General features: G+C 33.7%; 1 protein-coding gene and 1 pseudogene across 2 annotated transcripts; one reads left to right on the forward strand and one right to left on the reverse strand.

The window, feature by feature from the left end:
* Positions 1-7,793: 7,793 nt before the first annotated feature.
* Positions 7,794-9,374, forward strand: LOC145070943 (transcription factor MYBC1 pseudogene; annotated as a pseudogene). Its single transcript, XR_013690153.1, has 2 exons — positions 7,794-8,898; positions 8,998-9,374. The product of XR_013690153.1 is annotated as a transcription factor MYBC1 pseudogene (transcript).
* Positions 9,375-9,887: 513 nt separating this feature from the next.
* LOC145070941 (putative methyltransferase PMT6) lies at positions 9,888-13,065 on the reverse strand. Its single transcript, XM_079017890.1, has 7 exons — positions 12,579-13,065; positions 11,857-12,271; positions 11,485-11,774; positions 11,023-11,397; positions 10,685-10,931; positions 10,442-10,580; positions 9,888-10,347 (listed from the first exon to the last, which is right to left on the reverse strand). The coding sequence occupies exons 1-7, from the start codon at positions 12,748-12,750 to the stop codon at positions 10,189-10,191; spliced, it is 1,797 nt and encodes a 598-aa protein (XP_078874016.1). The 5' UTR covers positions 12,751-13,065; the 3' UTR covers positions 9,888-10,188.
* Between the last annotated feature and the right edge of the window lie 7,353 nt (positions 13,066-20,418).

The raw sequence follows: 20,418 nt of genomic DNA on the forward strand, positions 1-20,418 counted from the left end.
TTTGGTCCCCAACCTGGCAAGGAAAGACCATGATACGACTTGTGGCAAAATGGCAAGACTATGGTTGGCACATAGCACCTCCTATTGCATGTTTGATATGTGTGACTCGTATGTTATGTATGGTATGTGGTATTTTGGGGAACTCGCTAAGCTTTGTGCTTATAGTTTGTGGTTTATAGTTTCAGGTACTTTCGATTCAAAAGGGAAGGGCCCAACTTGATCGCAACGTATACACCTGTGTTTTCCGCAACTCGTGATTTTAGGATTGTACTCTAATAATTGTTTTATTTTTGAAATACTTCTAAATGTTTGAATAAATGATAAATGAGTGTTTTAATTATATTAAAATGAATTTTTCACCCTCGTATTTTGGGATGTTACATCATTCATCCATGAAAGTAAATAGTCAGTTGTTTCAAAAACATAAATCATAGTATTTATATTATAATGCAGAACATCTTGGATACATAACAACAGATGTGATGCAATCACGTCGTGCTATTTATGTATTGCCACAAATACCTACAACATTTAAACTAAAACCATAAACACAAAGCATGGTAAGTTGCTCAAGATACCACTTGCCAATACGGGTCTCGACCAACATACATAACGAGTCTCGCCTAATAATATAATTGGTCACACCCAACGGGCCTCGCCCAACATGCATATAAGCGAACCTCACCCACAAGTCTCACCCAATAAACATAATAGTGGGACATGTGCAATGGGTCTCGCCCAACATACATACAAACATTCATGCAAAAGTAAAAAAGACAGCAAACATCTAACATTCTATATACTATAGTGAGAAGACTCACTTACACTACCCAACAAAAGCTCAACAGCTACCTCAGCAGCATAATAGTTAACCCAAGATACCTAATGTCAAACCAAGACCATTCCTTAGTCAAATACTCAATTCTACCAGAGTTTGACCAAAAGTCAAACTGGTCAAAAAGTCAACGATCAAAGTCAAGGTTGACCTACCCTACCGTGGCCACCCCCGCCACCGCGTCGTGACCACCCACTCACTACACTGTGGTGAACGTCCAAAATAACTTAATGGATTAAGCACTTAAACCTTAACCTCCAAAACTCAAAAGCTCAGATATAATTCTTCTAAATGTCTTAATGGATAAAGCTTCCACTTTATCCGTTAGGACACCACAATAAGCCAAGATCTAAAACCCTAAGTCCATAAATGTCCCAGGGTTCCATCTTATCAACAGCCAATTCCAGGAGCTCTAAGATACAATTGTTATTGAAGGTATAATATCAGTTATTCCTTCTTTCAGACATCATGTTGAACATGAGATATGGATCGCCATCAATCTCATTTAGTGTTCAACTTTTAATAAGACCTTAGATCTCTAACTCTCAACGAATAAGAGGAATAAATCACATCTTTACTTCATACGCCCATCATTATAGTTCATGTCATACACAACAATGACCCTTGTGACTGTCTTTTACGGAACAATATTAAACCTTGTCAAAGCACAACAATTCCTACACTCCAAGTCCTAAATATGTATATCAGGTCTAAGAGTACAAAGATACAACCTTGATCAAACATCACTCATGACTACGATCCATAAAGTGATTTTGATACAGGTCAAGTCCAATACTTATTCTCCTAATCAAGTACCTATGAATTTGGTAACATATCTTGTTATTCTCATCTCCATGAGAATCAACCAATCCACTCATATTAGTCTAACCTCATAGATGTTCCCACAACTATGAACGACTATGGACATCTAGGATAATCTAGTTATTCAACGATTTAAACATCCTGACACAGAACATAACAATTATTTAATGAAAGACTTATATCCAATATATCAACTCATTACAATATATGTTGCTTGTATTGTTCCAATATCCAAATACTAAATTTCAATCAAATACATACACTTGGTACAACAAGGTCCTATAACACCAACTTGACTTTCATGCTTTAGCTAGTGAAGGAACTTAGTAAAGTAGATTCGACAAACTTGATTTGTATAAACTTTGTGAATACAAACATTTTTCAGTTATATATATATATATATATATATATATATATATAGAGAGAGAGAGAGAGAGAGAGAGAGAACTCTTGAGAATGTTTTAGATGCTTAAATATGACTTAGATACCAATACTTGCATAATGAAATTACTTATACTTATAATGAACTATACATTAAGCATCTTTGTATGTGGTTCTCCAAACAACAATGTATTCTAACTCTGATGTGTAGTTGTATTTAAAATCTACATGGAACTACTATCCATGTTATTTTTATTCATTTAAAAGGAGGAGATGCCCGATTGTTATTGAGAGTCATCTCAATCTATTTGGAAGTTCAACATATGTGTAACAACTTAAACATAGCTCTCTTTCAAATACTCCACATATTAGTAATATTTCTTTAGTTCTCGCAAGTACTTCAGAATGTTCCTTTAAGTCACACAATGAATTATTCTCGGATTATACCGGTATCATCCGACATGCTCTAAGTATACGACTTCTTTGGCCTTGACACATAATCATGACATATATGATTTATCCAATTGCAACAACATATGGAAGACAATCACATTATCTAGCTTAAAAACATTATACTGGGATTTTGCTCAAAATCATGTCATGTGTTATTTGACAAGATGACTCTCTTAGATTCTTATGTCTTAAGCTCTTTAATATTATTGACAATTAATGCAATTTTAATTAATCTTTTAAGTTGCCATGATCAATCTATATAGATATTTATCCCAAAAATCAGTATGTAGACTACATATAAGACTAGGAATATTACTGCGATCCCACTAGCTTTGTAGAAAACACAAAATTCATATTGATTTATAATTAAATCACACTATGTAATTATCGTATAAGAATGAAGATTCTTACTTTGAGATGTTTGCCTAAATTTGAAAAAAAAAATTATTCATGTATGTTTTATCCTTTGAAAACTTACTTACTCTTTATATTCATAACATATCGAGGAAGATTAATCAAGCCCATACCTGATTATCATACATGAATGGATCTTTATGTATTTTATTAGTTTCCGATCAACTATTGTCACAACTAACATTTTTAGTCTAATTGGATATCATGTTCTATGCTCAATCAAAAACATCCATTTGAATCAAAACTCCTGAGTGAAGTCCAAAACCTAATTTAATACGACTAAGATACTCAATTGTGGGTTTGAAACCCTAATAACCCTGTTCAAATTTAGTATGGACTAGGATCCTCTTATTGGGCCTAATGGGCTAGTAAACTTTCCATTTGATGATTTTGGGCCAATGAAACCCATTTGAGCTCTGATTGGACCCACATTCGTCAAACCATAGTAACTGGGCCATGTTGGGTCTAAAATAACTCACTTATTTATCATGGGCCATGATGGGCCGTGAACCATTCTATTGAACCATGATGGACCGTGAACCCATCTTCTCATTTCAATTGGGCCGTGAACCCATTTCTCCATCACTATTGGGACGTAAACTCTCATATGGGCCCAACGGGCCAAAGTTTCCATATTTGATCCTATAACATTTGAGTATATTCATAAATGGACCAAACTAATTCAATTCTCTTTCTCCTTAATCCCTTCTCGGTTAAAAAAAAAAAGAGAAAAGCCCATGGATATATCAAGTTGACACCTCACTAATGACCAACAAATAACAAGGTAATTACATACCAAATCTCCATGTAATATACAACAATTATCCATGCAAACTCATGTTTCCATGCAATATATTGTCACTCTCTTATTCTTCTTCTATTTCTTGGCCAAAGAGCACCACCATCACTCTTATTTCCCCCTTCACTCTTAAAGAAAAACTCTCTTTTCCTTTCCTCCTCTAAAACCGTGGGTGTGTGTATGTGCTCAAGGAAGTCTCCAAACTTGCAAACTTGGTAAGTTACCTTTCATCCAAGATACTTAACTTCATCTTATGCTATGATCCTTCCTCAAAAATCACACTATTTCGTGATCTTGATCCTAGAATTCGAAATTTCATTTCAAGGAAGCATCTAGGGCCGAAATCTCCTTCAAACATTAAACCGAAATCATCAAACCAAAGTGAGTTCATACCCCTTATTTTCGGTTTTTACTATGTTTTGGAGGAGAATACAAGTTGTTTTGTGTAAATCTATGTGTGTATGCATGATTTTGTGTGTTTTTCATGTTATATATGTGATTATGTGTTATAAACTCCATGAACTTAAATATCTACTTAAATATGATGTTATTTGTAGAACATAACACTCATTTCAACTTATCTTGCAAGGAAATGGTTTTAAAATACATTCAAGTTACTTAAAACTAAGAAAATTTACATAAGAGGGCTAAAAGTGACAAAATGACCAAAAATTGGCATATTTATGTAACTTACGGTTATTAAGGGTTCAAAAAGGATTCTTTTTGCTAAACATGGTTAGTTACGACATTTGGGATCCTATAAGGACTAAAAATGTAAAAAATTTCATAATTAGGCTTTATTTGGGCTTCTCACGGCCTTGGGCCAAAATTGTAACTTTTTGGACTTTTGTGGGCTTAAATGTCATTTTCAACAAATTTGTGCTAAAAATATAAATTTTTGAGAAGAGGGTCTAAAAATGTGATTTTTTTAAAACTTGGGCCAAAAAGATGAATTTATCTGTAAATGGGCCGAAAATGCACATTTTCATAAAAATCAAGCCAAAAATGATATTTTTGACAAAAGTGTGTTAAAAATGTTAATTCTACTTTAAAACTAGCCTTAAATACAAATTTTGTCCTTAAAGGACCTAAATTGTCATTTTTACCAAAAAGGTGTCCTAATTGTAGATTTTCAGTTTTAGGACCAAAATTGTATTTCTTACAAAAAAGTGGGCTTTTCACGCCGATTTGATAATCAACGAAGATTATACAATCAGCGTAACCAACAACGGATAAAATACGTCATTCTTACCCTTATTGGGCCTGAAACTAATTTACATGCTTAAATCTTACCTGCATAAAGGCTCTAATCCTTATGATGACTGTTCTTCGGGCCACAACCTCGAATTAGGACTTTATTCGAAACAGGGGTTGAAAGTTTCTATGTTAACTATATGTTTATTGACTCGAATATGTGTTAGAGGTATATTTGATGATATACGTTGTGCGAACCAAATATGGTTCTATATGTGTTAAGATGCATATATTATTACATGATAATAATAATATAAATACTATTAGTTAGAAGATAAAATTCATAATACCATGTGTTAAATATATACACTAAATTAGAATAGTGTTGCCAAAACAAAGTTGGTATTGGGAATTGATTAGAAGTGTTGTAGTCTTACCTAGTGATGAGATAAGACTTATAAATGATACTTAATTCGAGTTAAGAAGAAAGAATATTAGATCCTATATTGTAAAGAAATTTTATAGGCAGGAAATCTGTGTTGATTATGAGTATTGTAATCCTGGCTAGTTATAGACTAAAGAACCAATGATATGCTTATTTTCTTTCATTACTTTATTTTCACGTCCGTCCTTTAATAACGTTGGAAACATTTTTTATAGTAAGACATTAAAAATACTAGGAAAATAGTACAAGATAATTAGACAATTCGAATCGTCATCTGCTCCTCTACGTGTGCGAACTTAATGTGTGTTGGTAATGAGGTTGATAATATGGAGAGTGGAATAAGTTAGTTTCCATATTTTAACAAATTTCTGAATAATAGTATATTAAACTTATAAAGAAAAACAATATCTCTTTATATCTTTCAGTTTATTCGACCTTTTGCGGTTTTATTACAAAAAACCACAACAACCCAAAAACTTTAGATTTTTGAATAAAAAATAAATCATTAGTTTTTCAACATGACTTTAATTTTATGTAGTTTTTTTGGCGTTGTTTTTTACACACCCACAAAGGCAGGGGTATGTATAGGTGAGTTTGAGGAGTTATATTCCACCATAACCAAACCATTTAGTTAATGCATTTTAGTAAAAATTAGGTAATGGTTAGTATCAATTTTAATCGATTAATGATGCTTGGTTATCGGTTAGTATTGGTTAACCGTTATGGTTCAACTTGACTTCAAAATATAAAGTATATTGCTATAAAAAGTGAAAAATAGAAAATACATTACTATAAAGTATAAACAATATTAGAAAGTACGTTGCTATAAAATAGAAAACAGAAAGTTCATTTTTATAAAGTGAGACATTTTTATAAAAGTCATTGCTTTAAAACTTAACATCATAGATTATATAAAGTTTCAACCCTCTCTTCATTCCCTAAGTCAATATTTTCTATTGATTAGTATAATTCTTGACCCTTAACAAGTTTTTTGTTTAATTTGTTCATTTTTACCCTTGTAGCAGGTTTCCAGGTAACCTACCGGTTACCTAATTTCAGTAAAGCCTTTAAATGTTCATAAATGTTCGGATTTACCCTTAAGTTTTTCTAAAATGTTCGGATTTACCCTTACATTGATTGTTGGTCTTATTATTATTATTATTATTATTATTATTATTATTATTATTATTATTATTATTATTATTATTATTAATAATAATCAAAATAACAATCAAGGTAAGGGTAAATCCAAACATTTTTGAAAAACTTAAGGGTAAATCCAAATATTTTTGAAAATTTAAGGGTTTTACTGACATTAGGTAACCGGTACCGGCTATAAGGGTAAAAATGAACAAATTAAACAAAACTTCGGGCTTTACTGGACATAAAACACGTCCAAGGGTAAAACCAATATTTTTGTAAAAACTTAAGGGCTTTTATGTCATTTTCCCTACATTTAGCCATTTTAACGGAAAAAAAAAAAGATTTCATAAAAAAAATCATATATGTTTAGAGCTTTCCATTCATAAACTTTTTTTTAGTAAGATGATAAGTAAGCATTTAGCTAAAAATAAATCATCAACATTTTGTTCTATCAAACTATCCTTAAAATTCTCAACTCCTTATATAAATTACATCACATATTTTATATATTCATTAATACTATGGGTTCGATTTCTAGTGATTCGGTTTTACAAAAAACTATAACCAAATTATGTATTCGGTTAATCAAAATTAAAATTGCACATTGTTTTTAGTAGTGGTTCTTTTATATTGGTTTCAATTTGGGTTCTTGATTAATATGCTCACCCTTACATAAAGGTAAGGAGTAAGTTCTGATTTCATTTTGGATGATATAAAATTTTTGAACATGTCTAGTTGGTTATTAATGTTAAATGTGTGAGTTTGTATTATGTTTCGCAATAAGGTTGTAAGTTGTAACACACATTCACTCTTATCACACAAGGCTTGTTTCGTTACATCTTAAGGAATTGACCCATTTAATCCCTTTAACATATGTTTTCCATGTTAACATATCATTGAAAAAAATTTAACCTCTTGACCAAACCCGGGTTAATAACGAAAAACACACATCGTTATCACAAGGAAACATATAACAACTTTTGTATAATTATATACATGTTTCTACATGTGGCATGGGATTTCCCTTACTACCCTAGTCAAATACTAATTCATTAGTAAGTAGTAACCATAATAATACTACTATGTTTATCAAGATATATTTATATCTTAAAACGATCATAAAAGTGATTTTTTTTAGTTATAACGTAATTCAAGATGCATATATTTGTGATTTGTCATACCAAAAACAGGTATGAAAGACATTATCTTTTTGTTCGTTGAATTCAGAGTTGAAATACAAAAGAAAAGAATGGACAAAAAAGGCAAGTTATTTTTATAGGATTTATGCGTCATGACAAAAACGATCCAAAACAAGATTTTCTTGGTTTTGTGGTTTTATTCAATGTTTCATTCAATTGATATCTTTACCAAACGGATCATGATTGCTTTAAAATAAGGAAACAAGAAGAAAATCCACCTCGAACCCCCCTCCCTTCTTTTCTTCTCTCTATCATCAAATCTCGAATCTTTGTAGAGAGGGACAGATCAAAGGAGTTGGATACTCGATCCCATGAACATCTTGCTATCTGGGTTTTGATTTGATAACCGGAGATGAAGGAAGATGAATCTAATTGGTTCTCGAAGTGGGAAGAAGAACTGCCGAAGCCAGAAGAGCTTATACCCTTATCTCAAACCCTAATCACACCTGATCTTGCGATCGCCTTCGATATCGGAAGTTCCCAAATCCCACTCAACCACCATCATCAGTCACTTCAACACCACCAACAACCGCCGGCGATTTCAACCCCGTCGTCACAGCCAAATTCGGGGGAATTCGATTCATCTGAGCTTGGTGGTGGTGGTGATGAGCCGGCTCGCACCCTAAAGCGTCCTCGTCTCGTCTGGACTCCACAACTCCACAAGCGATTCGTGGACGCTGTTGCTCATTTGGGGATCAAGAACGCCGTCCCCAAAACCATAATGCAGCTCATGAGTGTTGATGGGTTGACTCGAGAAAACGTCGCGAGTCACCTCCAAAAATACAGGCTTTACTTGAAACGTATGCAGGGTTTGTCTTCCGGTGGCGGGGGCAACGGTGCTGGTGGATTTGGGTCTGGCGGAGACCCCGCTACCGACCATTTGTTTGCAAGTTCACCGGTGCCACCTCATTTTCTCCATCAATCTCACCCCAATTCCGACAATTTCCTGCCATATATGCCGGTGGCTGCACTTCAGCAGCAACATCACCACCAACAGATGGCGGCCGTCGCAGGGCATCATCTCCATCGGCATGTGGGCCATTTTGGGTCGGTCACTAATGGGCAGTCCAATCATCAGTTTTTGAGCAGACAATCGAATCAACCTCTTCACAGGGTAGGGACTCCAGTTCATAATTCTTACATGGATGATCTGGAATCTGCAAAAGAGAAAAAGGCTCTGACATTGTTCCCAATTGGGGATGATTGAATTTGGGTACTTTCTTGAGCTTCGTAATCTACTCTGTTTATCAAATTAAGCGTCACTTCTGTAACATTTTCCTTAGAAAAATCCTTTAATTTACTTGTAATTTAGGTGCTTTTCACTCCTAAACATTGAATTATTACTGGTATATGGTGATCATGCCAAATTTGCTGCTATGAGGGTTTTAAGAGTTATTGTTGAACAAAGATGACATTGTTGATGATGCTGGCGATAGTGAAAGGCAAATGCCGATACAAAACGTCTTCTTTGACAAAACGAGAAGACCGATGACATGGCAATTTGCTACATATTTAAAGACCTGAGCTTGTATCCATGTTGGTAAACTTCATATGTGTAGGCATTTTACTTCTCCTGTTACTTATTTTTACATGTGAAAAGATGATCTTTGCTTCATTGTAAATTCGGGGTTGTTGGTAGACCCTGAAACCGATCTTTGATCATATAATTAAAAAATATATATCTAATAATACTCTTGTATCATGTTATACTGTTGGTGTTGGTATGATGCAATAAATCCATCAAATTTGTCATGCAAATTTTGTATTCTTATTATATTGGCTGATTGACTCAATTAAGTTGTTGTTTGTGCATTATGTCAAAAGAAAACATCCATATTTAGTTAACCAAATTAAAATTTCTTTTCAATTTAATGTTAAACGCTTAACTGGGGCAATTGGACTACTATACAAAATGACTTAATGTGTTAAGCTAAAAAACATGTCTTAATGTATTAAGACACTAGCACTTTACCTTTTTGCTCTTCTTTTTTCCCTTACTTATTGTTATAAATGATTAATACTAGAAATTTGTTTTTTTGGAAAGTAAGAGTAAAATGGTTATTTAGTCTCATTGATATGGTTACAATTTATTCTTTCTAGAAAAAGAAACTATATAACATCTACTCAGACACATCATTACTCATGTAGCCACTTTGATGGGGAAAAACTCCAAAATCTTGTTCTCTTTTAAGTACACCAAGCTAAAAAGAAATAATAACTTACATTAGATATCAAAAACAAGAAAGTGATTACATTGTTGTACATAAGCTGATAATAATAGTAACATCATTACATCACCATGTAGGAATGAGCTCCATTTACATGGTTGTCTAACAGAAAGATGAAGAACAGACTCGTTCAAGATTTACAATGAACAAAAGAATGGATGGTGTTTACAAATATAAATTAACTAATCTACAATGCGTAGGCATACAGCCTCATTACACAATCAAAACTATTCATATTTAAAGAATTTGAACCTGTAATTAACATTATATCAACATCAAACAATTGCCCAGAACTTCTTTTGGCAAATTAAAACCGGTTCTAATACCCCTTGTGGATTTTCTAGTACATGTGGAGTAACATCCCAAAGAAACTTGGGTGCAAGATCCGTTATTCTTGAAATAATCAATCCAACATCTCTGATAATGATAAACCCCTGCAATGCATGCATACATACATGAAGTTTCTAATCACATTTGTAACGATCTTTAGGGGTAAATGTGTAATTTTAGCATGAAAAAAAAGGTTACCTGAGGCCGAACAAGTCGATCCATCTCTAGCATGATATCTTCCAACAAGCAACGATCACCTTGTGTTGAATAGTGAGAAAAGAGATAATTTGCATGCACCAAATCATATGTGCGTGGATATGAAGAAAATGGCTCACACCTATTAGACAACAGTGTGTTAAGGTCTACAATTATAAACCAAAAAAAGAAAAAAAAAAAGGTTGTAAAATATATCGCATTTAGTCCTTCCTTATTTTGACTCACCAATCATGGAAAGCACCAATGAGACCTCGGGCATAAATAGCAGACAAAGTGTCATTCATTGTCGCAGGGACAACATTCATCACCCAAACAGGCCAAGTACTAAAGGCAACTGCAAATCCACCGTGAAGGGCATTCATGTCCATAACATTTCGTACAGATGCCATGTCAGCATTCATTAGTCTCCAATAATGACGAACTTGATCATGCCAATAAAGCGTATCCGAAAGAAACATTTCTTGAGTGATACCTGCAGCCAATAGACGGTTAAGTGACACTGACACTGACACTCTAACTCTGACACTGACTGAAAGATAAAAAGTTTGGGGTTCCAGACAAACCTATATCATTGAGAGTTTCTGAATATACCGAAAGGCGTTGAGGCCTAGGAGGGAGTTTTTGGAACTCGGGAACTGGTGAAACACAGTTACCGAGTGGCGTTTTCCACGAGGGCTTAAGATCATCAACAGAATCACAAATCTTTACAAGATTCTCCTTTGCATTGTTTTCAAGACATGATTGACTAACATCTTTAATCCAAATTGCTGTTTGAATCTTCCTATCGATAAGCTTCCAGCACATTCCGGAAGTTATGTTCACCAATTTCTCCCATATCATTGGAAAATCTTTGTCCTTTCTATAAGCCGGAGGAGCCGAATACACAAAGTAACCATTCGGCCTAAGAAGTCTGTTTACTTCTTTCAAAAGAATCCCATCTGCACATATCATTCAAAATCACATCAATCAATCTTTCAATCATAAGAATCTTTATAAAAAAAATGGGGTTTTAATGCAAAGATTACCATTTTCATGCCAATCTACACGGCACCTTGAACAGTGAACCATTTCGAATGAGTGACTTGGGTATGGAAGCTGTTTTGTAGCTAAAGCGGATATCATTGCACCAATCCCACGTTCCAAAGCAAATTGAATTTGATTTTCGTGTCCATCTTTTGGAGCAAATGACATTGTTTGTATATTTAATGGAAGAAGATAAGCAGAAAAACTTGCAACCCCACAACCAACATCAAGAACTTGATATACTCCAGATGAACGAAGATCAGCTGTCTCGTTTGTAGTCATATTCCCTAATCTGCATAAATTGAAAACCTAAAGAAAACCGATAACTGACATAAATGTTAAATTACCTATTTAGCCTTAGTGTATTATTGTACCTCTCTATGTATTCAGTAGCTCCATGTTTAAAATGGGTACCACCACCTGGGAACCACCATAACTGATCTTTCTCATGAACCCAATTTTGCCCTCCTTTTACTTCCGCAAGATGTGTGTGATTCACATTGCTCCTCCACACATAGTCTCGACTGGTTGGCCATGTTATGGGTATTTTGTAATCAAGTGGCGGAGGTATCAAGCAAAATAATCGTTTTTGTAATGGGGGGCAATGTCTTTCTAAATCTTCTCGCTTGGAGAGATCTAATTGTGGAAGTAATGTATTGATGTATGAAGGATCATGGCAAGGTATATGTTCGTTGAATTCTATGGGGCATATGTTCATTCCAGTTTCTGGAATTGTAAGGGGCGACTGTCGATGAGTAAGAGTGACTCTATTGCTAAATGTAGGGTTACCTGCAAGCATAAAAGGTTTGAACTTTCAGCTGGTAAAAGTTCATAAACTGCTTTCAGCAGAAATAGTGTACGTTGCAACATGAATTCTGCGTGATTCAGATCCCAAAACCTCACTAGATCATATGCAAGGAATGATTTGAAATGAGATCTACATACCCATCTCCGTATTTAGTAAATTTACAAAACGAACACAACCATTCTGCTCAATTGTTTAAACTAAATAATAGAAATAGAGAGTATAACAACTTGTTCTTTATCGAAATTCTAAGTAATTAGTACAAAAATGGTACAAACAAGAAAAGGGTACCTTGTGATTTCGATGACGAAGAATTCAAGGCAGGTTGATTTACATAAAGCGAAGAATTTCGGCCAAAAAAGGTGCCGCTGTAGAAAAAAAATATCATTACTAGAAGAGCCAACAGTATCGTCTGCCCTGACTTCAAATCGAAGGCTGATGTCGACCACGCAAAACTACCCATTTCGATTCAGAATGAGATGAAGAATGTTGGAATGTCTCTGTGTATAGCGAACAATTTGATGTCAGCAAGAAAAAGAATAAAGAGAGTTTGAATTGGGATTTCGACAAGTGAGCAGGAAGATATGGATTTTGGGGGTGATGCAGAGTGTCAATGTCATTACTCATCGGGATCCATGGCGGAATGGAATGAATCGAGTTGTCGGCGGAGCAGATCTTGGGGCGAGTCTATCAGTAACTCATTCACTCGAAAGACAGCTGGGATTTCAGAAAACCCAGATTGATCGATTTTATTGTGTGGAAGTGTGGAGGGGAACAGGAAATCTTTATAAACAAGATACGGTTATTTGATACAAGTGGTAAAAAACTTTAAGTCTTCGAGTTAAACAAGGTTTGTTTAACTATTGTCTATTGATCAGTTCGGGTTGGTTACTCGTTGACATTTTTTTTTGTATTTCATTTCTTTTAAATAAGTAATTATTACATCTAATTACAAAAGCTTATATTTAAGAGAAAATGACAAAAATAGCCATTTACACTAATTGCATTACAAAAATAGCAAAAAAAAATCGAAATTACAAAAATGGCCACCCATTTCGCAGATGAGAAGGTCCCATCTGCGAAATAGGTTTCTCATCTGCGAAAGTACAAGTACCTAAAGCACAGTTGTGCTTTAGGTACTTGTACTTTCGCAGATGAGAAGCCCCATCTGCGAAATTACTTCTCATCTGCGAAATGCCCTCGATTTTGACTATAAAAACGTTTTTTTTTTCTTCATTTTTCATCCTTCTCTACACAAAAACTCTCTCTAACTTTGGGCTTCTCTCGGAATTTTGGCTAGTTTTTGAAGAAAATGGAGGATTATGTCAACAATCCCGCAAATATGGTTAGATTTTAACTCTTTTAATGTCAACAATCTCTTTATTTTATCATTTGTTGTATTATTTAGTGTTAAAAAAGGGTAATTTTGTTGTGTTTGATAGTTTTAATATTTTTTTAGTATACTTGAAGTTTAAATGCAAGTAGAGACAACTAGAGACTGCGTAGATAATGTTTACAATTTGTTATTTTTGTTGTTTTTTTAGTTGTAGTATAACCTGAAATCTTGTATATTCTTATCGTATAATTGTTTATATAAAGTGCAAAATAGTCGTTTGTATATATATTTGTCGTATAAGTATAACATTTGTATAACTTCAAAATTGTCGTATATATATTGTTAGAAATTGTTTGTCTTTGTCGTATAAGTATAACATTTGTATAAGTTGAAAATTTGTTGTATATATATTGTTAGAAATTGTTTGTATTTGTCGTGTAAGTTGAAAATTTGTATAAAGTTGTCATATAACTTGCAAAATTGTTAGTTTGTTTGTCGTTTTATTTTTAAATTTTTTTTGTTTATATGGTTATAAAATGTTAGTTTTAATTAGAAAGATAAAAATTGTTTATATATTTGTCGTTTAAGTTGAAAATTTGTTTAAGTTGAAAATTTGTCGTTGATATATTTGTCGTTTAAGTTGAAAATATGTTTAATAAAATGTTTATATAATTATGTATGATATTGTTTTCTATCGTAAATATATTTGTTGTATAACTTGGAAAATTGTTTATATATGTGTATGTTATTGTTTTTTATCGGAAATATATATATTACTAATTAAGAAATTGTATTTGCAGTTCGTAATCATATATTTAAAAAAAAAAAAAATTTAGTTATCTAATTTGTTTTTGTGTTTTTTTTGCAGCATGATTTAAGTTTAATGAATACGAAAGCCTTTGCGAACTTAAAAGGCTCTGGCGGTAACATATGGGAAGTATTTGAAGTTTTAGATGATGTCCGACGTGCTATTTTCAGAGATACCGTCTTTGGTTATTTTATTGATGTCCCTCGTTTACAAGGGGACGCATTATTGTTTCATAAAATGTTCCTTCATCAGATCCGGCCGGACCCTGTTTTATCCCCAGATGGAATAAAACGTTTATATTTTCGAGTAGGCAATACGAAAATGGTTTATGGGCCGGAAGAGTTTTGTTTGATTACCGGCTTCAATTTTGGGGAGTATCCAAAAAACATTGGGAGAAAAGGGTCAGAAAAATTAATAAGCAGTAAAAAAAGATGTTTACTGCGTGAACGGCTATTTCCGGACCATACTAATAGTTCGGTGAAAATCGGCGACCTGAAAAGTTTAATTTTAAATCAAACATTCCTAGCAATTGGCGACGTTGATGCAGTTAGAGTATGTTTGATATACATTTTGTGTGAAGGTTTTTTGGGCAAAGAAGTTAACGATCGGGTGCCACAAGATTGGTTTTATTTGGCTGAAAATTTGGATCTCTGGAATAGGTATATTTTGTTTACGTTAAAAGTTCTATTTTATTAAAGTTATAATTTATATAATAATCAATTTTGTTTTTTTTGTTTTGTTAGCTTCGCTTAGGGTAGCTATCTCTGGGATTTTACATATGTTGACCTTGAGGATACATGAAATAAGATACATAATTATTTATCACTTCCTGAGCGTGGTCAGACTTTAAAGTACTCCGTCTCAGGATTTACGGCTCCAATAAGGGTATAAAAAATTTCTTATATTTAAATTGTTTTATTGTTATGTTTTTTATTTTAATTTTAACTTTTATTACTGTAATTGTAAAAAATTGTAGATATGGATATATGAGATGATTCCGGCTGTTCGTGCATGTGGATTTGCATCGAGAAAAAATAAAGACTTGCCTCGGATGAAACGATGGAGTGGAACAAAAAAATTGAAATGGGTTGACGTGAACAAGATTTGATCAAAGATGCAGGTTTAAAAATATTTCGTTTATTATTAATAAAGTTGATTATTATACTTTTATATGCATTTTTAATATGTTTAATTTTTTAGGAGGGGTTACCACCAAGACAAAACATGTTACCGGGTGATGGTGAGATGACATCTTTTTATTATATGTCATTTCAAGAGTATGTATATGGTGAAGGGAAAGCAGTTCCATCCCCAGTACGGGACCATTTTAGGAGACAAGACGAATCTTCGTCTAGTATGTCGTCCAGTGGTCGCTCTCATGGTAGAGGTCGGGGCAGTGGGAAACACAAGCTAGATGAGGTGTTGAAACGGCTACATGCACTGGAGCAGCATGTGTTTATGAACCGACAACCTACAGAGGTTTTTGTTGAAGAAGTGAATAATGACCGATTTTGGAACGACATTTTTTTTGATGATACGACAGTGTCACAAAGAAATTATGATGAACATGTTAGTTACACGCTACATTATTTATTAAATTTTATTAACATATATGAATACCTGTGTTCATATTTTATATTTGAAAATATAGGTTGTGCAAGATGAAGTGATGAATAAAAACAATACAACTGAAAATGTTTTTGGTGATACTCAAGACGACAAGGTTGTTATAGATGTTACATTTACGATTTTAATAATTACTTTTTAATAAAGTGTCTTTCGTTATTAAGTAAAAAGTTATATTTTTAATATAGGTGTTGGAGGAGAGGAATGAGTATGCGGGGAACAAATTTGATGATGATGTGTTTGATGTAAATGATTATAGTGAAGTTAAAGAGGTTATTATAGTTACATTAATATAAATATTTTGTTTATTTAGATATTATTGCTTATTAAATTATGTGTATTTCGTTATTAAGTATAAAGTATTATTTTTAATGTAGGAGTGGGAGGAGAGGAATGACAATGCGGGGAACAAATTTGATGATGATGTGTCGGACGAAGACGAACTAATAATAACGGGAAATGTAGATTATTTTCATGATGATGATGATGACAAAGAAGTTACACCCGATTAACCGAGGAGTCGAAAACCATCACAATATTTGTGCCCTCCTTACACCGAGGTATTCGTTTTATTTATAAACTGATGATTTTATGTTTATGTGAATTATCTGAAAGATATAGATTTAAACATTTGAATATTGTTTTTAGTTGCACACGACACCGAAGCAAAAAAGAAGAACAAAAAAGAAGGTTGATATGAAATCAACAAGCCCCGTTCCTCCTCCATTTTTTGGTGTTGCTCATGACTTCTCCATGTTGCGCCTGCAACCTTACGTAGCAGGCGGTGAGGATGTCATCCAAAATTATGTATTGCATTCATATGATGTCCAACATCGTTTGTTTAATTTCGTGTTAGATAGAGATTTTTGGAGCTCATTGTTTGGGCATACACACGACGGATGGTTGGAGTCAGCGGTAAATTAATTGTTAATTAATTCTTTTAAAAGTTAATTGTTTTTTAGTCAGTAACAAAAGTATCATGTGTGCAACATATAACCATTTGGTACCGACTTTTGATGGAGAGACGGTTTGAGAGCGACCGACATACAATAATGCCTCCAAATTTTTTTGTTTCTCATGCTTTGGAAGAAGGACAGGACTGGAGGGCGTTTATGGCTGGTATTGCTACGTACCCCAACTTCATGGTTGCTTGGTGGGATGTTGATACGGTAAACTTAATAGTTTATATTGAAAATAATATCGTTTTTTTGTTATGTTTTTGTATTGTGATGTAAATAAACATAATTTTATTTTCTGATCCTTATACAGGTCTTATTGCCGATTCATTCATCCCCTAATCATTGGCTATTTGGGGAACTACGATTAGCGTCAATGGAAGTGCATATTTATGACAGTCTTGGTAGAGGTGCTTATGAAAAATTCCAATCTGAAGGAATCTTTTCCAAATTTGAACGTCGGGTGGCAAATTATTTGGACAAGATTAAGTATTGGGCCCGGAGGAACATCCCAAGGATTCCATTGAATATGCAATTCATTTATGAAGAAAACGTTCCCCAACAAAGTAGTCATTTGGGAGATTACGGTGTTTTTCTTTGTATGTTTATGGAGCAATTGGTTTCAGGTCAATCAATACGTGTTCTTATTGACCCAAAGAACGCAACTTTAGAGTTCCGTCTCCGGATGGCAAAAATTATTTGGGGGTCTAGTCTTGGTCCTATGTAGTTGGATTATATAAATGTATATACAAATTAATGTTGGATTTCATTATTAGTTTATTTTGACAGTTTACTCAACGGATGGCAAAAAATATAACGTTACGACAATTACAACAAATTAATAACCTACTAATTACTTATCAATACATACAACATAAGAACGACTACAACATTTGTTTTAACGTTACAAATACAACAATTTATTGACCTAACAACTTCAAAACCATAAAAACAATATTGAAAAGCTTACAACTTGTAAACAAGAACTGCCAATAACAACACCCAACTACAAACCAATGCTATCTTTAACTTCTTATTTTCTGATTGAAAGAGCTTATTAGAGTTAGCTACTTTAGCTATTACCATAGAAGATTGGTCCTTCTCTTCATCAACCCAACTGATAAACCCGCATTTTGGTCCCTGTTAAATTTAATATTCACAGTAAGAAAATAAATTTTTGTGATGTAAACACGAGGGTTTAAATTTGAATGACGTTAACAACATGATACCAAATACGGGCAAACGTAAAACAATCTTCCTGGGTTTTTAGCTGTACCCGAAATCCTAACGATACGTTCTCCTCCGCAATTGCAGTATGCCATTAGCCTTCTTATTCTTTTAAATCGGAGTTACTTTCTCAGTTAAATTTTTCATAATGAGTGACACCCATTTATAGAATAAATCATATTATGGACAATTCTTTTTGACTATGAAATGAACTGGTTTGACTATGAATTCAAAAAGTTCAACTATGAAATGCAGACAAGTACATTCTATAGTATTGTCACGTCGGTCAATGAAATTTGACTATGAAATGAACTGGTTTGACTATAAATTCAAAAAGTTCAACTATGAAATGCAGACAAGTACATTCTGTAGTGTTGTCATGTCGGTCATTCATAGCAGACAAGTACATTCTGTAGTGTTGTCATGTCGGTCAGTGAAATTTGACTATGAAATGAACTGGTTTGACTATGAATTCAAAAAGTTCAACTATGAAATGCAGACAAGTACATTCTGTAGTATTGTCATGTCGGTCAGTGAGATTTGACTATGAAATGAACTGGTTTGACTATAAATTCAAAAAGTTCAACTATGAAATGCAGACAAGTACATTCTGTAGTGTTGTCATGTCGGTCAGTGAAATTTGACTATGAAATGAACTGGTTTGACTATGAATTCAAAAAGTTCAACTATGAAATGCAGACAAGTACATTCTGTAGTGTTGTCATGTCGGTCAGTGAGATTTGACTATGAAATGAACTGGTTTGACTATGAATTCAAAAAGTTCAACTATGAATTTAAAAGGTTAAACTATGAATTTTGATCAGTAGAGATACAATATTTTCTATTTATAATTGCATTTGTTTCATATTGCATTTGTGTGATCATTGTAGAGCACTATCATCGGTATTGAAAATGAGTAGTTACAGCGAAAGAACATTTTCTCAACAATCACATTTTGTGCCCCCTTTTTGACCTCACATTTCGTATTTGAGATCATGCGAACATCCCATTTCGTACAAGTTTTCTTGTTTTCTTTTACAACTTCATCCGCCCAAGGGGTAAGTGTTGTTGTTGCTTCCGCTAAAAAAACAGCCAAAATGAAGAAGTTAAGATCAATAACATCAAAACTAATAAAACATTAATATTACAAATTTACGTAATACCTGCAAAGTTACGTCTTTGAAACCACCATTGTTGCATTGTAGCACGAAAAAAATCAATCAACATAAGTATTGGCACCTTACGTGCGTGTCTAGATAATGCATTTATAGACTCCGCACTGTTGGACGACATAAGATTGTATCGGTTCCCTTTAAAATGTGCCCTTGACCAGGTTTCTGGATTTATACTTTTTAAGTACTCCCATACTGGTTCTTTTGTCTTTTTCATAACATCCATGGCAACATCAAAAGCATCAACTGTGTACGCCCTACACGCCTCCCAAAAAATTCCTTTAACCGTCTTACTCTTGCCGAATCTAGATACTATGTTGAAATACAAATGGACACCACATATTCCATGATGAGCGTGAGGAAAAATGTTGGCAACGGATGTTGCTATAGATGGAGACCTATCAGATATAATTGTAAGCTCCTGCATATTTCCTATGCAATCACGTAGTTTTTGAAAAAACCATGTCCAAGAATCAGTACACTCATTTTTGCATATACCATATGCAACCGGTAATATTTGATTTTGTCCGTCCTTAGTAACTGCAAGTAGCATGGTACCTTTGAACTCGCCCTTTAGGTGAGCTCCATCTACTACTAGGGTCGGCTTACAAAAATTGACAAAAGCTCGTACCTACAATACATTGTATATCTATTCAGATACACCAAAATAAATATTTAAAAAAAAATTAGGACATGATAATACTAACCGAGCAATCGAGTGCGACGTACAAAAACTCAAAGCGATCATCAGCATCTGTTTTAATATGTGTGACAGTATCCGGATTATGTTTGGCCAAGTTGTGACAATACGCCGGAAGTTTGGTAAAAGAATCCTCTTTCGTACCCCTTAACGACAACAATGCATATTGCTTCGCACGCCATGCCTGATGGTATGAGATATTGATATTCAATTGAGCATTCATATCATTAACAATTTCTTTTCCCCGATAAACTCTACTATAGTCTTCAGCCAAAACATCAGCAACATATTCACCCAAAACATATT

The sequence above is a fragment of the Lactuca serriola genome, chromosome 8, assembly GCF_051521515.1.
Source record: "Lactuca serriola cultivar US96UC23 chromosome 8, Lser_US96UC23_V15, whole genome shotgun sequence".
NCBI lineage: Eukaryota > Viridiplantae > Streptophyta > Magnoliopsida > Asterales > Asteraceae > Lactuca > Lactuca serriola.